Consider the following 18,495-nt stretch of genomic DNA (forward strand, 5'->3'; position numbering starts at 1 on the left):
CTTCCCTTGGCAGCCCTTCACAGTGACCAGCTGACCACCTCATGTGAACAGCGGTCTGCTTGGATCCCCAATTTGACTCAGGGATCAAAACACCTTCAAGTTCACATGACGGCTCTAGCAAGAATCAGCTTTCCTGCGGCAGACCACACCTGGATGATCAAGTCCTGTGGACTCACTGGGGAGGTGGCCATCCGGATGAGTGCCTGCTGGGGGGCGGGGTTAGGAAAGGAAATCTGTGACTCTCCAGGTCTCACTGACGTTGCATCAGAGCACCAGTCTGAGCAACCTTGACGAAGGTCTGGCTGACAATGGGCCAGAGTGCAAGTCTTCTGTCACCCAAACCCACTCTATACTCTGGACACTCCTCATCCTTCTCTAGACCTGAGAGTGGCAGGGACAGTGCTCCTCCTAGAGAGACCCCCTCCAGACCTCAGCTTGAAGACCCCACCCTGGGTCTCTCTGAGGATCACCAGAGAGACCTTCCTTCCTTTCCTTACCCAATGTTCACCCCACTAACCTGCTGGCACTGGCCCTTGTCACCACACTACCAGCTAACACCCAAAGAGCCAGTGGGCTAGTCCTCATCAACCCGGGGAAATCCAACCTGAAAAATCCCCGTTTCTTGCTCCATCGAAATTCCTCTGCCTTTGGACTGCTAGCATGTGCATTAAGACATCGACATGTACACTGAGAAGAGTGGCGCTGTAACGTCCCTCTTTTGAATGTCTACTGCAGGGCTGACAGCGAGGGCCTCGTGCTTCGAAAAAGGCAGAGGGGCATGTTTGCCGTCTCTGTGCTCTGGGAGAACGTGTTTCAAACTGCCACGAGACACGAGTCTTTTCTCACATTTAGGAAAATACTTGAGGCAGTTGGCTCACTCGGAGCATTAAGATATACCTTAGTCATACAGCAAGCCTGTATAACAGACCTATGGCTTGAGAGACTGATGAGACTGGTGGCAATGGAGATAAAGATGGAGATAATATGTTTAGTCAAAATGAACCACCCATCTGAGGAAACAGCCTTTAGAACAGTAGCAACATACCTCCGCAACAACAGCTAAGGTTGCCCATCATCTGACACTTGAGCAGTGAAGGGGAGAGCCTCCCAGCTGTGGCCAACACACACGTCTCTTCTCACAGACTGGCAGTTGAACCACAAGGCTCCGTGGGCAGCATTCCATTGCCGTGGAAACTGGTCAGAGGCCTGGAACTTTCAGAGGGAAGGCAACTCTGCCCCCTCTGGGTCCACCTGCTCTATATAGCCTAGTGGCCGTTTCCCTGGACAGGGTCAACATTTTATTTCAAAAACTGCATCCTACAATCAAACAGTATTACTCTCTGTTTTGAAAAGACATTACTGGAGAGAAAAAGACCTCCCCAAATATAATGGGTCTTCAACGTTTAGGGGAATTGCAAAATCCTACCATGGTGAGATTTAAAAGGGCTCCCATTTTTTGATGGAAATACCATTTCCACTCATTTCTGGTAGTTGAGGCACCAGACATTTTTACACTCCATAGGTAACATTTGTCCAGAAGAAAAGGAGTAGTTATAGAAATTAAATTGTAAAATGCCACACACTAAGCATATGTTCATCAAGTTGCAAAAGTCTTCACTCAATGACCGTGTGTAGAATTTTTCTCTGGATGCAACAATCTGTACACTTCATTATCTTTCCACTGGTTCTTCATTAACAGTGTCCCTGTCATTGTATACGTACAAAACTTACTATGCCTTGAACAGTTAGGAAACAAGGACTCACCCTACTTTCAACAGTGGGTTGCCTTAAAACACATATCTCATAATTTTCTAAGCAACAAACTTTAGCTAACTCAAAGTTCTAGGATGAAATGTATTCTTCTCAAAATTCAACCCCTCATCACACCAGTGCCTGGGACAGTGTCATGAAATCTGGCTCGAGAGCAAACTGAGCACCAGCCCACATGGAACATGAGACAATTCCTGGAGAAAACTGAGAGCACTGCAATATTTCAAGCCAAGCAGGGAGGGTGTAAGGTATGGGAGGCTGTGAGAGACAACTCTGCCATGGCTGATTCTCCCCAAGTATCTAAAATTGAGAGACCAAATGCATCGCTCTTCTGATAGGACAACAAGGGAGATGGGAGTCCTCTTTTCCTCCCTGTATCTATGAGTCTGTTACTCTTTGGTGTGTTTGATCATTGGTTTTGGGTATTAGACTGCACAAATCAGGGACATCACATAGTATCCTGATTTGTCTGACTGTGGCCTTCAGCATAATACTTTCTAGGCTCACCCAAGGTGCAGCAAATGGCAAGAGGCCACTCTCTTTTCTGGCCGAATACCACTGCACTGCATATGGACACCACATCTTCTTGACTCATCCCTCAGTGGACACAGGCTGCTGCCATGACCTGGCTGGTCTACACATTATCACTCGCTGTTGTGAAAAGAAGTTATGTGAGAGAAAAAGTCTAAGGGACACTTCAGTGGACAGAGCTGCTCCTATCTTTTCAAATTAGGATGTTCGTTTTCATCAGAAGCCCTAGCAATGGATTTGCTGAATCTTATGAGAGTTTTGGTTCCGTTTTTTTTGGATGAAATTCCACAATTAAGATACACTACTGAGGTTCTCATCAAACAATACATCCTACCTCATTTTACCTCATGTGGTAGTTCATGGCGGTATTCCTTTTCTTTTCTTTACTACTGGATTCTATACAGGTAGAAAAAGTCTCAGGGAACATGTTTTTAAACATGACCCTTAGGCATACTTTGCTGTAAGTAGGAATGAATTCTTCAAAGGGACACATATTTAACTTAAATTTATTTAAAAAGCAAACTTCAGGAGTTCCCGTCATGGCTCAGTGGTTAACAAATCCGACTAGGAACCATGAGGTTGTGGGTATGGTCCCTGGCCTTGCTCAGTGGGTTAATGATCTGGCGTTGTCATGAGCTGTGGTGTAGGTTGCAGATGTGCCTCGGATCCCGTGCTGCTGTGGCTCTGGCGTAGGCCAGGGGCTACACCTCTGATGAGACCCCTAGCCTGTGAACCTCCATATGCTGTGGGAGTGGCCCAAAGAAATAGCATAAAGACAAAAAAAGAAATCCTACTTTTCACCTTCATATTCAGTCCCACAGAGGAAAACATGAACACACAGCCCCCTGACTCTCTGAGAAAAGGAAGCTGACCTGCTCAGCACTGGAGCTCATTCGCAGGTGCATCTCCATGGCTAGGAGGGAAATGGGCTCTGAGAAACAGCCTCCCCTTCCTGCTGACTGAGAGGAACCCCATTCCCACACTTCTGCTTGGCAAGGGCTGGTGTGTGTATAAGTATGGCAGTTGTGGACATGCTGCTCAGCTGTGGCTGTAGCAACACTGTCTGAAGCAAGGGAAAGGGAAGAAAGCAACCCAGAGAGGCTGCAAAGCCTTCCTGAGGACCAGGGCCCTAGATCGCCCCCCTTAGTCCACATGGGAGAAAAGCCAGCTCTGGAACAATGGAGGAACTATGTTCGAAATTAAACATCAGGACACAAGGGCTTTCAAGCAGAGAGAACATGAAAAAATCAGGGCTTCGCACCCACCGCAGCTAGGCACCTTGTGTCCCAGACCGGTGCTTCCCCACTTCCCAGCAAAGAGAATCACAGCTGGGCCCCCACCACAACAGGAGGGTTCACACAGACCACAGAGGAGACACTCCTTGAGTGCCTGGCTCTTGTGGCCAAGTGGGATGGCGCCTCTGGGCCCTACAGGACAGCTCCCAAGTATATCCTCTCCTTCAAGACTGGGAGAGATGGCAAATGGACCTAATGCATGGAAACACACACAGAAAATTAGGCAAAATGAAACACAGGGATATCTTTCTAAAAAAAAAAACAAAACAAACACAAGGCAAAATCACAGAATAAGAACAAAATGAAGTGGAAATAAGCCATCGACCTGAGAAAGAGTCAGAAGTCATGGACATAAAGATGCTTACTGAACTCAGAAGAAGGAATGAACACAAAGAGATCTTCAATGAAGAGACAGGAAGCAGAGGAAAGAACCAAAGAGAAGTTATTAATGAACTGAAAAACACACTCGAGGGCTTTGACAGCAGACTGGATGAAGGAGAATTAATCAGAGACCTGCCTGACAAAACAATGGAACTCAATCAGATAGAGAGGCAAAATGAAAAAAGAATTTTTAAAAAATTAGGCTACTTTAAAGGACCTATGGGATACCATCAAGCAGAATAACATTTGCATTACAGGGGTGGTTCCAGAAGAAGAGAAAGAGAACAGAACAGAAAAATTAATGGAAGAAATAATGCCTAAAATCTTCCATCATCTGGGAAGGGAAACAGAACTTGCTTGGCTGTGGTGTAGGCCTGCAGCTCTAGCTCTGATTAGACCCCTAACCTGGGAACCTCTGTATGATGTGGGTGCATTCCTAAAACTAAAACCGAAAAACAAAAAGGGTAAAAACCATATGATTATTTCCATAGATGCAAAGAAACCCATGAGATAAACTTCTACATCCACTTATGTTAAAGTCTCAACAAAGCAAGTATAAAGGGAATGGACCTCAACTTAATAAAGGCCATCAACTGCAAACCTACAGCTAACATTCCACTCAACTGTGACAAGCTGAACGCTTTTTCTCCTCTAAGATGATGAACAAGAGAAGGATGCCCACTCTTGCCCCTTTTATTCCACATAGGATTTGAAGTCCTACTAACAATTAGACAAGAAAAAGAAATAAAAGGAATCTGAATCATAAATGAAAAAAGTAAAAGTGTCCTTTTTGCCGATTACATGATACTATAATAGAAAATCCTACATACTCTAGCAAAAAACTGTTTGAATGAATACATTCAGTTATGTTTCAGTTTACATAATCAACGTACATATCAGTGGCATTTCTATACAATAATAACAAAACATCAAAAAGAGAAACAGGCGTTTCTGTCATGGTTCAATGGTTAAAAAACACAACAGTACCCATGAGGACACAGGTTCAATCCCTGGCCTTGCTCAGTGGGTGAAGGATCCTGTGTTGCCTTGAGCTGTGGTGTAGTTGCAGATGCAGCTCAGACCCCATGTGGCTGTGGTGTAGGCTGGTAGCTACAGCTCTGATTCAACCCCTAACCTGGAAACTTGTACATGCTGCAAGTGCAGCCCTAAAAACAAACAAAACAAAACAAAACCCCAAGAAGAGAAACAGACACGGAGTTCCTGTTGTGGCTCAGTGGTTAACGCATCTGACTAGGGACCATGCTGTTGTGGGTTCGATCCCTAGCCTCGCTCAGTGGGTTGAGGATCCTGAATTGCTGTGGCTCTGGTGTAGGCCCACAGCTACAGCTCTGATTAGACCCCTAGCCTGGGAACCTCCACAGAACAGATAAAAAGACAAAAAAAAAAAAAAAAGAAAGAAAGAAATAGACAAGATGGCAGAGTAGGAGGACTCAAGCTCCCCTCCTCTCATGAAAACACCAAAATTACAACTATGTGCTGAATGACCATCAACAAAATAGACTGGAAACTACCAAGAACAAGATATCCTACACCCAAAGGCAATAAGGAGCCACACTGAGACAGCAGGAGGTGCTCATTCATGGTAGAAGTAATCCCATACCCCCTGCATGGGCAGCCCACAAACTGGAAAAGAACTCTATTTCAGAGGCTTTCCCACAGGAGACTTCTGAACCCCACAGCAGGTGCCTAAGCCAGGGAGTCTGGCACGGGAAGGAGGAGCCCCTGGGACACATGACATTGAAGGCCAGTGAGGCTTGTGTGCAAGAGCTCCACAGGACTGGGGGAGACAGAAACTCCACTCCTGGAGGGTGCACACAGGCTTTCATGTGCACTGGGTCCCAGGGCTAAGCAGGCACTCAAGAAGAATCTGGGTCAGAATGACCTGGCCAATCATGGAGGGTCTCCTGGGAAAGGAGGGGGTGACTGGGAAACACTGTAGGGCAGGACAGTCTAGGCAGAGGTCCCAGGAATAGTTGTTGGCATGAGCTCCCCTGGAGGTGGCCCTTTTGGAACAATCTGGTCCCACAAGTTAGGGCTGAGAAGCCCCAGGCCAAACAACAAACAGGCTGGGAACACAGACCCACTGATCAACAAACAGGTACCTAAAGTGCTCCACATCACACCCACAGACAAAGGTCCACCCCCTAGAGGGACAAGGCTCAGCTCCACCTACCAGTGGGCAGGCACCTGTCCCTCCCATCAGGAAGCTGGCCATAAACGCCTCTATTTTACCTACAAGAAGGCAGACACTAGAAGCAAGACAGGCTACACACCTCTAACCTACAAAAAGGAGATCATGCAAAAAGCATACAAAATGAGAAGGCAGAGAAATATGAACCAGATGAAGGAACAAGACAACCCCCACACCCACCTCCATGCAAAATGACTTTAGAATAATGATTGTGAAGAGGATCCAAGAGCTCAGACAAAAACTGGAGGCAAAGATCAACACATTACAAGAAAGACTAAACAAAGACATAGAAGATTTAAAACAGAAACAAACCAAAAAATCGTATTTATGATTGCATCAAAAATAAAGTACCTAGGAGTTCCCGTCAAGGCCCAGTGGTTAAGGAATCTGACTAGGAACCATGAGGTTGCAGGTTTGGTCCCTGCCCTTGCTCAGTGGGTTAACGATCTGGCGTTGCCATGAGCTGTGGTGTAGATTGCAGCCGCAGCTCAAATCCCGCATTGCTGTGGCTCTGGCATAGGCCGGTGGCTACAGTTCCGATTCGACCCCTAGCCTGGGAACCTCCATATGCCGTGGGAGCCGCCCAAAGAGATAGCAAAAAAAAAAAAAATAATAATAATAAAATAAAATAAATAAATAAATAGATAAAAATAAATAAAATGAAAGTAAAAGAAAAAACTAAAGTACCTAGAGATAAATTTAACCAGGCAAGGTAAAGACTTGTACACTCTAAACTATATGCTGTTGAGGAAAGAAATTAAAGGCACAAATTAATGGAAAGATATTTCATGTTTATGAGTGAATTCACATCATTCAAATGTCCAGATTACCAAAAGCAACAGAGACTCAATGCACTCTCCACCAAAATCCCAACTGCACATTGCACAGACCTAGGAGAAACCCTTCTAAAATTTGTATGGAACCACAATAGATCCCCATCAGCTACAACCATCTTGAGAAAGAGCAGCAAAGCTGGAAGGATTACATTTCCTGATTTCAAACTACACTACAAAGCTATAGATAGCAAAACAGATCAGGACTGGCACAAAAACAAAACAGACAGACCAGTGAAACAACACTGACAGCCCAGAAGGAAAACCAACACAGACACAGACAAGTCATTTCCAACAAAGGACCACAGAGCATACAATGGACAAGGGACAGTTTCTTCAATCAATGGTGCTGGAAGAACTGCACAGGCACATGCAAGGAATGGAACGAGACCCCTACCTTACAACACATCCCCAAATTAAAATGGACTAAAGACTCAAATGGAAGAAATGAAACCATACAATGTCTAGGAGAAAACATAGGTGGTAAGCACATGGACATCTGTCTGCTTACACTTGGCTCTGACCTCAAAGGCAAGTGATAGAAAGGGAAAATTAAACCAGCGGAATGGAGTTCCCATTGTGGCGCAGTGGTTAACGGATCTGACTAGGAACCATGAGGTCGTGGGTTTGATCCCTGGCCTTGCTCAGTGGGTTAAGGATCTGGCGTTGCTGTGAGCTGTGGTGTAGGTCGCAGACACGGCTCAGATCTGGCATTGCTGTGGCTGTGGTGTGGGCCAGCGGCTAGAGCTCCGATTCAACCCCTAGCCTGGGAACTTCCATATGCCCCAAGAGCGGCCCAAGAACGTGGCAAAAATACAAAAAATCTGCTATTGTTACTACGGTGCCATGGGGCGCTGCTGGTTCCGTCCCTTACCTGGGAACTTCTGTGTGCCTTGGGTGTGGCACAAAACAAACAAAAAACAAACAAACAAAAAACTGGGGCAGAGGATCTGAATAGACATTTTCCAAAGAAAACAGAAAATGGCCAACAGGCTTATGACAAGAGGTTAAACCACACTAATGGAACTACAAACCAAAACCACAATAATGTTTCAACCTCATCCCTTAGAGAATGGTTATTATAAACACACACACACACAAGCAATAAATGTTGGAGAGCATGTGGAGAAAAAGGAACATTACTGGTGCAGCCACAGTGGAAAACAGCATGAGATTGCTCAAAAAATTAAAATCAGAACTACAGTGTGACCCAGCAATTCCACTTCTGGCAATTTATCGAAAACACTCGCTTGACGATCATACGCACCTCTATTTCATCACAACAGAGTTACAATCACCAGGACAAGAAAACAACCCAAGCATCTACAGAAGGATGAGCCAAGAAAGATGTGGTATATATCCATCTGCATTTCAGGGAAACATGGAATACTTTTGAGTAGGTCTCAAATATTGCATGAGGCATCCGTATACTTAAAATATATCTGTTGTTTATCTGAAATGCCAATGTAACTGGGCCTATCTTGTTCTTATCTGTTAAACCTGGGGACAGTCCAATGAACGTGAATGAGAATGGTCAGGGCAGAGATCATCACAGGGTGTCTGGGCTGCTGTGAGGAAAGACTTCAGAGAGCTGGGAAGACAACTGAGTCTTAAGCTGAGAACTCTGTGGGCTCTTCCACTCCTTGCAGAAATTCACAACACACCATCATTACTTGTGACTTACCTTTTGGATGGATCCATGTTTTGTCTGCAGAATAGATCCTAGGTTGCTTGAAGACAGGAACGAGGTGTGTGTTCCCCACTCCACCTAGGACCAACAGGCACACCAAAGGCATGTTAGTAAATCACCGCAGGAACTGAGTCAAAGGGTTTTATCTTCCCAAAGAGTAAAACCATTCTGTTTGGGAAATCACTGTTAACGGCTATTTTCTTTCTTTCAACAATGCAGCCAAGAATCCAGTCTGGAGTTTTTGCAGGCAAATTAGTAATACAGACATGCATTGTCTGTGGTGCAGTAAGTGTCCATGGTAGTGATGTCATGGGCACATTTCAGGTTTTTGAAAGTTGGATGTAGGAGATGGGATTAAGATGGCGGAAGAGGACTGGAGCTCAACTTCTCTCCTAAAAACAACAAAAGTCACGACTAAAGGCTGAGCAATCTTCACCCAAATGGACCAGAAACCTTCAAAAAGACATCCTACTCCGGAAGAGAAAGAGGAGGCCACATCAAGAGGTAGGAGGGATGATTTTGTGATACAAACAACCCCATACCTCCCAGGGGGGAAGCCCCCCAGACTGGAAACTAACTGGTTCACAGAGACCTACAGGAGTGAGAGTTCTGAGCCCCACATCAAATCCTCACATGCAGGGATCTGGCACTGGGAGAAAGAGCCCCAGAGCATCTGGCATTGAAGGCCAGTGGGGCATGTGTGCAGGAACTCCACGGGACTGGGGGAAAAGGAGACCCCACTCTTAAAAGGCGCACACAGACTTTCACGTGCACCGAGTCCCAGGGCAAAGCAAAGTCTCCATAGGAATCTGGTCAAAACTGAATGCAGTTCTTGGAGAACATCCTGGGAAAACAGGGGTGAATGTGGCTTGTTGCGAGGGAGGGACATTGGGAACAAAGCTCTCAGGAATATTCAGCAGCATGCCTTTCTCTGGAGGGTGGCCATTTTGGCAAAATCTGGCCCCACCAGTCAGTGCTGAGAAGCCCCAGGGCAAACAGCAATCCAGGTAGGATCACAGCCCCATCCCTCAGTAAACAAGCTGCCTAAAGAACCCTCAGGCACACAGACACCTCTAATCCCATCCAGAGACAAAGCCCCACCCACTAGAGGGAGGAGAATCAGAATCAGCCCCACGAACCGGTGGGCAGGCATCAGCCCTTCCCATCAGGAAGCCTACAGCAAGGCTCCATACCAACCTCAGCCACAAGGGGGGCAGACACCAGAAGGAACAGAGGCTACAATTCTATTCCCTGTCAAAAGGTCACTGCACCAAAAACCTATAAAAATGAAAAGACAGAGAACTATAACTCTGATGAGGGAGAAAGGAAAACCCCCAGAATATCAGCTAAGTGATGAGGAGAGTCTCAGCCTCCAGGAAAAAACTTTAGACTGTTGATGCTGAAGATGATGCAAGACATTGGAAATAAACTGGAGGCAAAGATGGGTAGTTAACAGGAAACACTGAGCAAAGAGATACAAGATATAAAACTCAAACAAGAAGAGATGCAAAATACAACAACTGAAATAAAAAATTCACGAGGAGCAGCTAACAGCAGGATACAGGAGGCAGAAGAATGAATAAACGAGGTGGAGGACAGATTAGTAGAAATTATGGGGGAGAGAGGACAAGATGGCAGAGGAGTAGGGGGACACGCTCACCCTTTCCCACAAACACAACAAAAAAAGCACATCTACAGAATAAATGACTTGCACAGAACAGCAACCAATCGCTGGCAGAGGAACCTAAACTCCAGTAACGGCAAGAAGTTCGTGACATTACTGGGCAGATCGGGAGAAAAGAGGAGAGTGAGAGAAGGTGAATCCGAGCGGGATGGGCGCTCCCGAAAGGGAACTGAGGAGGAGAAAGGGATCCCGCACGCTGGAAAGTCACCTCCACGGGGGGAAGATCAAACGAACCAGAGAAATCTCCAGATGCAGAGAAGAGAATAGCAGTAAGTCAGAGTACGGAAAAGCCGATCAAGAACCGAACGGACCATCTGAACTATGGGCACAGTCACCAAAAATTGAGATGCCTGGGTGGGGGCTGGGCACCAAGACCTCGGCTCCAGAGGTTAGTCCCAGGGCTGGGGGGGCAGGGCGGAGCGGAAACTGCTTGGAAGTCTAGAAACTTTTTGACCGGGCAGAGACTGCCTGGGAGACTAGAAAACAAAACTGTGGCAGAGGGAGGGAGCAATACTCTAGGGGCGGGGAAGTGGAAAGCTGCATCAGAGGGAACCTGGGAGAAGAGCCTGGTCTGCGCCCGTGCTGGGGAGGGGAGAAAAGAAGGGGTGGGTCCCCATAGAATACCCCCCACACCACAGCAAGCTTACAGGCCCACTAGCTAGCAGAAAGCTGCGCTTCCCAGTGCTTCCCCCCCACCCCCACCACCCCCTATGCTCTCGCTGGACCTGGGGCTACCTGCCATCCAGGAGGGCTGGCCTCAACAATTGCCTGAAGCCTACCACCACAGGGGCTGTCCCTGCACAGGCCTGCTTGCCCTTTGGAGGGGCTACACTTCCGCAGAGCAGCACCAATCACCACCAGCCCCCGAGAAAAGGCCTGCAGCCCAGAAAAGCTAGAACAAGCCTAGCCAGGCTGTGAATAAGTCTGCCTAATTCTCAGATGGTTTTTCGGAGTCGGGCTGCCCTGGGGAGGAGCCTCTTGGATTTCCAGCGGCCCTGCTACCCGCCCAAGGCCCCAGGGGGTGCCAAGCTCTAGAGGATCAGCTGCATACCATCACCAGCCCTCAGAAAATATTCCACGGCAGTGACAAGGGAAACACTGCCCGGCCACTGAGGGTACAACTCCACCAGGAAAAAGAAAACAACAAGCAAGATGAAGAAGCTGAGAAACCACCCCCAGTCAAACCAACAGGAGAACTCACCTCAAACAGTCAACAATGAAACAGATCTCTGCAGACTGACAGACCTGGAGTTCAAAAGAGAAATAGGGAAAATACTGAAGGAATTAAGAGAAGATATGAACAGTAACGCAGATACCCTCAGAAAGGAACTAGAAAATATAAGGAGGAGCCAAGAGAAACTAGAACATTCATTTGCAGAGACGCAAACTGAACTAACGGCAGTAAAAACCAGAATGAATAATGCAGAAGAACAAATCAGTGATATGGAAGATAGAATAATGGAAATCACTCAATCCGGTCAACAGACAGAAAACCGAATCAAAAAACTGGAAAGCAATATAAGAGACCTATGGGATAATAGAAAGCTGGCCAATCTACGCATAATAGGAATTCCAGAAGGAGTAGAAAAAGATAAGGGGATGGAAAATATATTTGAAGAAATTATCGATGGAAACTTCCCAAATCTAAAGGATACTGGGTCCAAGATACAAGAAGCACAGAGGGCCCCAAACAAACTGAACCCAAACAGACCCACACCAACACACATCATAATAAAGATGGCAAAAGTTAGTGATAAAGAGAGGATCCTAAAGGCAGCAAGAGAAAAACAGAATGTTACCCACAAGGGAACCCCCATAAGAATATCAGCTGATATCTCTACAGAAACACTACAGGCCAGGAGGGAATGGCAAGAGATATTTAAAGTGCTAAAAGGAAAAAATATGCAATCTAGAATACTCTATCCAGCAAGAATATCATTTAAAATAGAAGGGGAAATAAAAATTTTTCCCAACAAACGAAAACTTAAAGAATACAGCAACACAAAACCCAGGTTAAAGGAAATTTTGAAAGAGCTTCTCTAAACCAAAAAGAAAGGAAGGAAAGGGAAGAAAAAAGAAGAGAAAAAAAAAAAGAAGAAGAGAAAGAACTAGGACTGAGGAAAACGCAATCAGAGAGCAGTCACTCAAATAAGGCAGCATACAGATTATATAAGAAAAAAGAAAGCTTTATAGTTCTATGCCAAACTTCACAAAGAAAATATGTGTCATTGTGCGGCACATATTATATGGTAACAGTACTCACGTACCTTTGTGTAAATTTGGGAGAAGTAAGCTATGGAAATGTAGTTGTGTCATTTGTGAACAATGAAATTATAATTAAAAAATACATTCCTATTTTCCATCCAAAGTTTATTTATATTTCATTGGCTAATTCTAAACTTGGCGTGTAAGCTGTTCCAGGGTGAAACAGAAAAACGTAATGAAAGATGAGCCCAAGTCTCACAAAAATAGAAGAGTTTTACTTGATAACATTCCAAAAGATATAAATTCTAATTTGGTTTAGTATTGCAACCACTGTCCAAATCAAATAGTAGTAGTCCAAGACCTCTATGAAGTGCATTTATTAAAAATTGAATGTTAGTGTATTATTACTCTGAAGTTGTGACAACCCATTATCCTTGGAAGTCACTGAAACATGCATCAAAGATACAAACAGGCTTCTTAGAAGAAGGAGTTAAGGCATTTTTGGCTGAACACTCAGCACAGAAGATATTTCCACATTGTCTGCAGTGATGCTGTAAACAACAACAAAAAAATAAACATTTTCAAGCATAACAACTATATCAAAATTATGAGACTACAAGAATAGGCCAACTGCACTTTGAAAGTATACTATTTCAAGGTTTATTTAATAACAAATCTCAATGCTGATTTAATCCTTTGATTAATTTGAATGCTTACTAGTTATATACTACACTAAAAATTTCAATATGAGATTGATCTTAGAATTTTCAAAAAACCATGCGAGGCATTTTTAAAGTGTTAATAAAACAGTCCTATCAGGTGAAAAACTATTTCTACTTGCCAAATATTTCAGGCATCATTTCTACAATCAGAATATAAATTTGAAACATCACATGATGGTATTATTTAAAATGATTTTTTTAATCTCTGCTTTTTCTTCCTTTAAAATAACTCAATGATGATAAAATGTATGAGTTTAATAATGATGCTGTGGTTCAGAAAATGATTATTCTAGAAAGTGAATCAGTAGGAAGGCAACAAATGAATTTAAAGTTAAAATATATGCTAATCAGAAACTAGACTGCATAAATTTAATTGTTCTACGTAGTTATAAGTTAAAGTTAATAAATGGCAAAACTTTTAAAGTCTATCAAATGCAGGACAATTCTGATGGTTAAAACAGTCAACTGTGGAATAAAATCCCATCTCACTGTGACTGAAAAGCCTTTCCCACAGGTGCTTCAGCTCTGTACTTCATTGTCGTTAGCCCACTTTCTATTCAGTGTTTGTGTAGGTCTGATCTATTTTAAAAAGTTTCAGCACATTATAATATTCCACACTTTTAAGAATGATTGGTGCCCAAGTTTTCAAATGGATAACATTTTGAAAATCAGAAATAATTTGGTCATCTTCCATTATCAAAAAGTGCTACAATCTTAAGTCTGAATGACAATAAAGCAAAGCAAATTTTATCTCTCAAAAGCACTGGAAATTTCTAACCTTTGGTAATTTCCCATTTATTCTAACCCTAGGGAGCAATCCTTCCTTGAGACTCCAAGCATATATATTCAGATCACTTCTTTAACACACAGCAACTCATTCATGCCTTTGTGTTCTTGACTTCTCCTAATACTGACAATTCATGAATGACATGTCTCTATAATCCTTGGAATCCCTGAAGTCTTTAAATCTTGTATTTAATTACCCATAACACCTACAATATTATTACACAGACAGCAGCCATTTAAAAGTATGTATATATGAGATTTTTTAATGTTCAAAATATGCTTTTTACTAAGAGGTAAATTCTAGACTAAAAAACTGCTGCACATCACCAGGCGACTTACCTGAAGGGACTGATTCTCTTTGCCCAGCTCCTGCACTGCTGCAGTTTTATTATCCAGCTTTCTTTGCAACTCTAGTACTTTGGTTTGAAGCTTTTCTATTTTACCTTCTCCTTTAAGACACCTAGAACAAATCACAAAAACATTAAAAAAATAATTAAAGACCCCCCAACACAGATAATGAACTACTTTAGCAGTCTGAAGCATAATACATGAATTTCAACCATCTGTTGTAATGAGTAGTTTCTAAATGGCTACTTAAATACCTGTTGGAGCACTATTCTCAAGACTTCAGTTTTTTTCAATGTGCAATATGTAAGTCTTTATCACTTAGAATGGAAATAAATTATTTTTATTAGACATCAGTCACCTTTCTGGTAGTGCCCTTCTTTCATCATGATTATTCTGAACTGTTGCTTCCAATACCATGATTTTTCCCTGTAAGTCATCCATCTGCTTTTTTTTTTTTTTTCTTTTCTAGAGCCACACCTCGCAGCATATGGAGGGCCAAAGCCACAGCAACGGGGGATCCCAGCTGCATTTGCGGCCTACACCACAGCTCATGGCAACGCCGGATGCTTAACCCACTGAGCAAGGCCAGGGATCGAACCCACAACCTCATGGTTCCTAGTCAGATTCGTTAACCACTGAGCCACGACGGGAACTCCCCCATCTGCTTCTTGAGCTCACTGACTCACTGCTGACTGGACTGCCACTCCTTCTTTACAGTGCCCAGGTTTTCATTTAATGCAGCTATCTGCATGGTATGTTTAGCCTAGTTTTCCTCATGCTTCTGCACTGCTACTTCTTTTTCTTTTCTTTCAGAATGCTGAGAATAGGAAAAACGGTGAGTAAAAAAAATCTATTACAAAAATAAAGTAAAAAAAATAAATTTGTCGAATTTAAAATACCAGCTGCATAACTACTACTACTTCTTTGGGAAAGAAGACACTAGTAGAATGGATTCCACAAATATCTGTGTATTTTGAACTGGCTTAAAGGCCACAATGCTGAAATGATGTTCAGCAGGTTTCTTATAAAATCAAGCTGAAGTAAATCAATTTAAGATTTTCCTTTTTTCCACTACAGCAGAAGAATAACCATAATCAGGGATAGCAAGGTGCCCTGGAGATAAAGCTCGACTTTTCTTATGTCTTAAATTACACATGCATCCCTTGGTCTCCATCAACATGCCAAAAACACAATACTTCAAATCACTGTGTGAACCTGAAATTGCAATTCAATGAAAACATTCCACAGTCAAGTTATCTGGGGCTATTTGGACCTCATTCACTAGAGGAAAGCCAGATGCTTCCCATTTGGCACACGCAAGTTAGGGAGGGGAAAGTAGACTTTTGGTCACACAATTGGTCATCACAATTCCCAACTGAAATCTCCACTTCCCCTTATCAGCATTCACTGTGACCAAAAAAATGAGTTCAATATAACTAACGTTCATGCCATCTACCGCAGACTACATAGTTAGAGGTTAGTTTGTTTTACTGGCACTAAAAGGTTTTTTTTTTTTTTTTAATTATGTTCTACTGAACTTTCACTTACATAAGCCAAAAATTATATTTCCTATCACATGTCAGCTATTTAAGTCAATCACATCAGTCTTAAATTGAACAGTAAAGTGTCAGTTGAGCACTTGAATTATAACTTTTAAGTAGAAAAATCCTCTCTCACTGAATTAATTTACAAAATCAATTACAAAACCTCCCATTGTACTGTACAGCAAAGGGAACTATATCTAATCTTGGGATAGAACATGATGGATGATACTACAGGAAGAGGAATGTGTATATATGGATGACTGGGTCACTTTGCTGTACAGCAGCAATTGGCACATGATTATGAATGAACTGTACCTTAAAAAAAAAATTAAAAAAACACACCTCCCACCATTAACGTACTGACCAGTTTAGCTCCCTTCTCCATAAATTCTTTCCTCAGTTCAACTTCTTCCTTTTTCATCTGCTTTTTTTCCCACTGTACAGCAAGGGGATCAAGTTATCCTTACATGTATACATTACAATTACATTTTTCCCCACCCTTTCTTCTGTGGCAACATGAGTATCTAGACAAAGTTCTCAATGCTATTCAGCAGGATCTCCTTGTAAATCTGTTCTAAGTTGTGTCTGATAAGCCCAAGCTCCCGATCCCTTCCACTCCGTCCCCCTCCCATCAGGCAGCCACAAGTCCCTTCTCCAAGTCCATGATTTTCTTTTCTGAGGAGATGTTCATTTGTGCTGGATATTCGATTCCAGTTATAAGTGATGTCATATGGTATTTGTCTTTGTCTTTCTGGCTCACTTCACTCAGGATGAGATTCTCTAGTTCCATCCATGTTGCTGCCAATGGCATTATGTCGTTCGTTTTTATGGCTGAGTAGTATTCCATTGTGTATATATACCACCTAAATTCCACCTTCAGTGAAATGGTTCTTTGGGGCACTACTACACAATCTTCTCAGTCCTAACAAATTTGCTACTCCTTGCCCCAAACAAAAAAAAAAAAAAAGAGATTTAAGTATTTTAGGAAGAAAAACAATTATAAAAACAGAATCTCTTAAAATCTTAATTCTAAACTTAGATATTTTGAAGTTTGCTATCTATAACTCTTTTATTTTTTGTCTTTTTGCCTTTTCTAAGGCCACTCCTGCAGCATATGGAGGTTCCCAGGCCAGGGGTCTAATCAGAGCTGTAGCCACCCACCTGCACCACAGCCACAGCAACACAGGATCTGAGCCACATCTGTGACCTACACCACAGCTCACGGCAATGACGGATCGAGGCCAGGGATTGAACCCACAAACTCGTGGTTCCTAGTTGGATTTGTTAACCACTGAGCAATGATGGGAACGCACATAATTCTTTTAATTGATAGCTTTCTTGATTAGCATCTCAATAAAATCTAAATTTTTAGGGTTACTTCTCATTATTTAGTCATCTGAAAACAGAAGTAACAGTTTCAATATATGTATAGATATTCTGCAACACAAAAGCACTGAGAGCAAGAATATTTGTCAAAAATAACAAAACAATGGTTCCTGGCATAAAGTATGTTGTTTTTTTCTTTTTATGGCTGCACCCACATCATATGGAAGTTCCCAGGCCAGGGATTGAATCTGAGCTGCAGTTGTGACCTAAGCCAAGGCAATTCCCACTGCTCTTGGAATCAAACCTGACACCTCTGCAGCAACCCGAGCCATTGCAGTTTGATTCCTAACCCACTGGGCTATGGTGGGGACTCCCACAAAGTATGTTCTTAATAAATAAATGTGTGTGTGTGTATATATATACACTTTTTTTTAACAAGCACTAAAAAATACAGAGGAAAAACAATGATTATCTTCACATATCTTTATGCTTTCTTGCTTGTGAGACTTAGGTTCTTCACTCAATTTAGCAATTTATTTTTCTTGTCCACATTTAATTTCCTCAATCTCTGCCAATTTAGATTTTTCATTTACTAGTTCTTTTTCAGTGACTATAGAAAAATAACTTATTAAAAAAATAATTTTAACTACTTAACTGAAAATTAACAAAAATGACTGCTACTGTTTATGACTGTCTCTGCCCCTTTAACCTAAGTTAACTTGAGCAAATTACCTACCTTCTCTTGTTCCTGTGTCCTTGTTTATACAATATGAACAATAATAATGTTATAAGGACTAAATAGTTAATACTATAAAGTAAATAGTGTCTGGCCAAACTTGAGCTAAAACACCTTCTTATGCTTATTAATATTATTACTCTCACTATCTTTACATAAGGCACCTAAAGAGGAGAACTATATGTCTAATCTAATCTCTATACCACATAGCTCCTTTTAATCCTCATTTTATAGGTAAAGGGACAAAGGCTTAGAAAAGTTCAATAATCTATTAGAAGTAGAACCAAAACTAAAACAAGAGCTGCATGATCTCATGCCCTTGTAATTAAAGGCCTGTAAACTATAGTTCTGTCAGAATTTTCTAAACTTGTGGCATAAGTCATAAATTTCATTCCAGCTTCACCGGTCCCATCCCCACAAAAACATCCCCCT

At 42.6% G+C, this 18,495-nt stretch overlaps 1 protein-coding gene across 9 annotated transcripts in view; it reads right to left on the reverse strand.

The window, feature by feature from the left end:
• LOC146398936 (uncharacterized) overlaps positions 1–18,495 on the reverse strand; it is an 82,703-nt gene that overhangs the window by 26,284 nt on the left and 37,924 nt on the right. For 8 of the 9 annotated variants that reach the window (XR_014818290.1, XM_084980869.1, XM_084980872.1 and 5 more), the window contains 2 exons: positions 14,449–14,569; positions 8,707–8,790 (listed from right to left, as the gene is read on the reverse strand). Coding sequence is in view for 1 of the 9 variants with exons in the window: in XM_084980864.1 (XP_084836990.1) it covers positions 8,707–8,790; positions 13,010–13,058 (133 nt within the window). In the remaining 8 variants the exon portion in view is untranslated. Of the gene's footprint in view, positions 1–8,706; positions 8,791–13,009; positions 13,153–14,448; positions 14,570–18,495 lie in introns of all 9 variants that reach the window. The other variant, XM_084980864.1, reaches the window with a different exon arrangement.

The sequence above is a fragment of the Sus scrofa genome, chromosome 10 (genome assembly GCF_054392235.1).
Source record: "Sus scrofa isolate SSC_HxYL_T2T_F1_AM1 chromosome 10, Sscrofa_HxYL_maternal_Yorkshire_Landrace_v2.0, whole genome shotgun sequence".
In the NCBI taxonomy this organism is placed as follows: Eukaryota; Metazoa; Chordata; class Mammalia; order Artiodactyla; family Suidae; genus Sus; species Sus scrofa.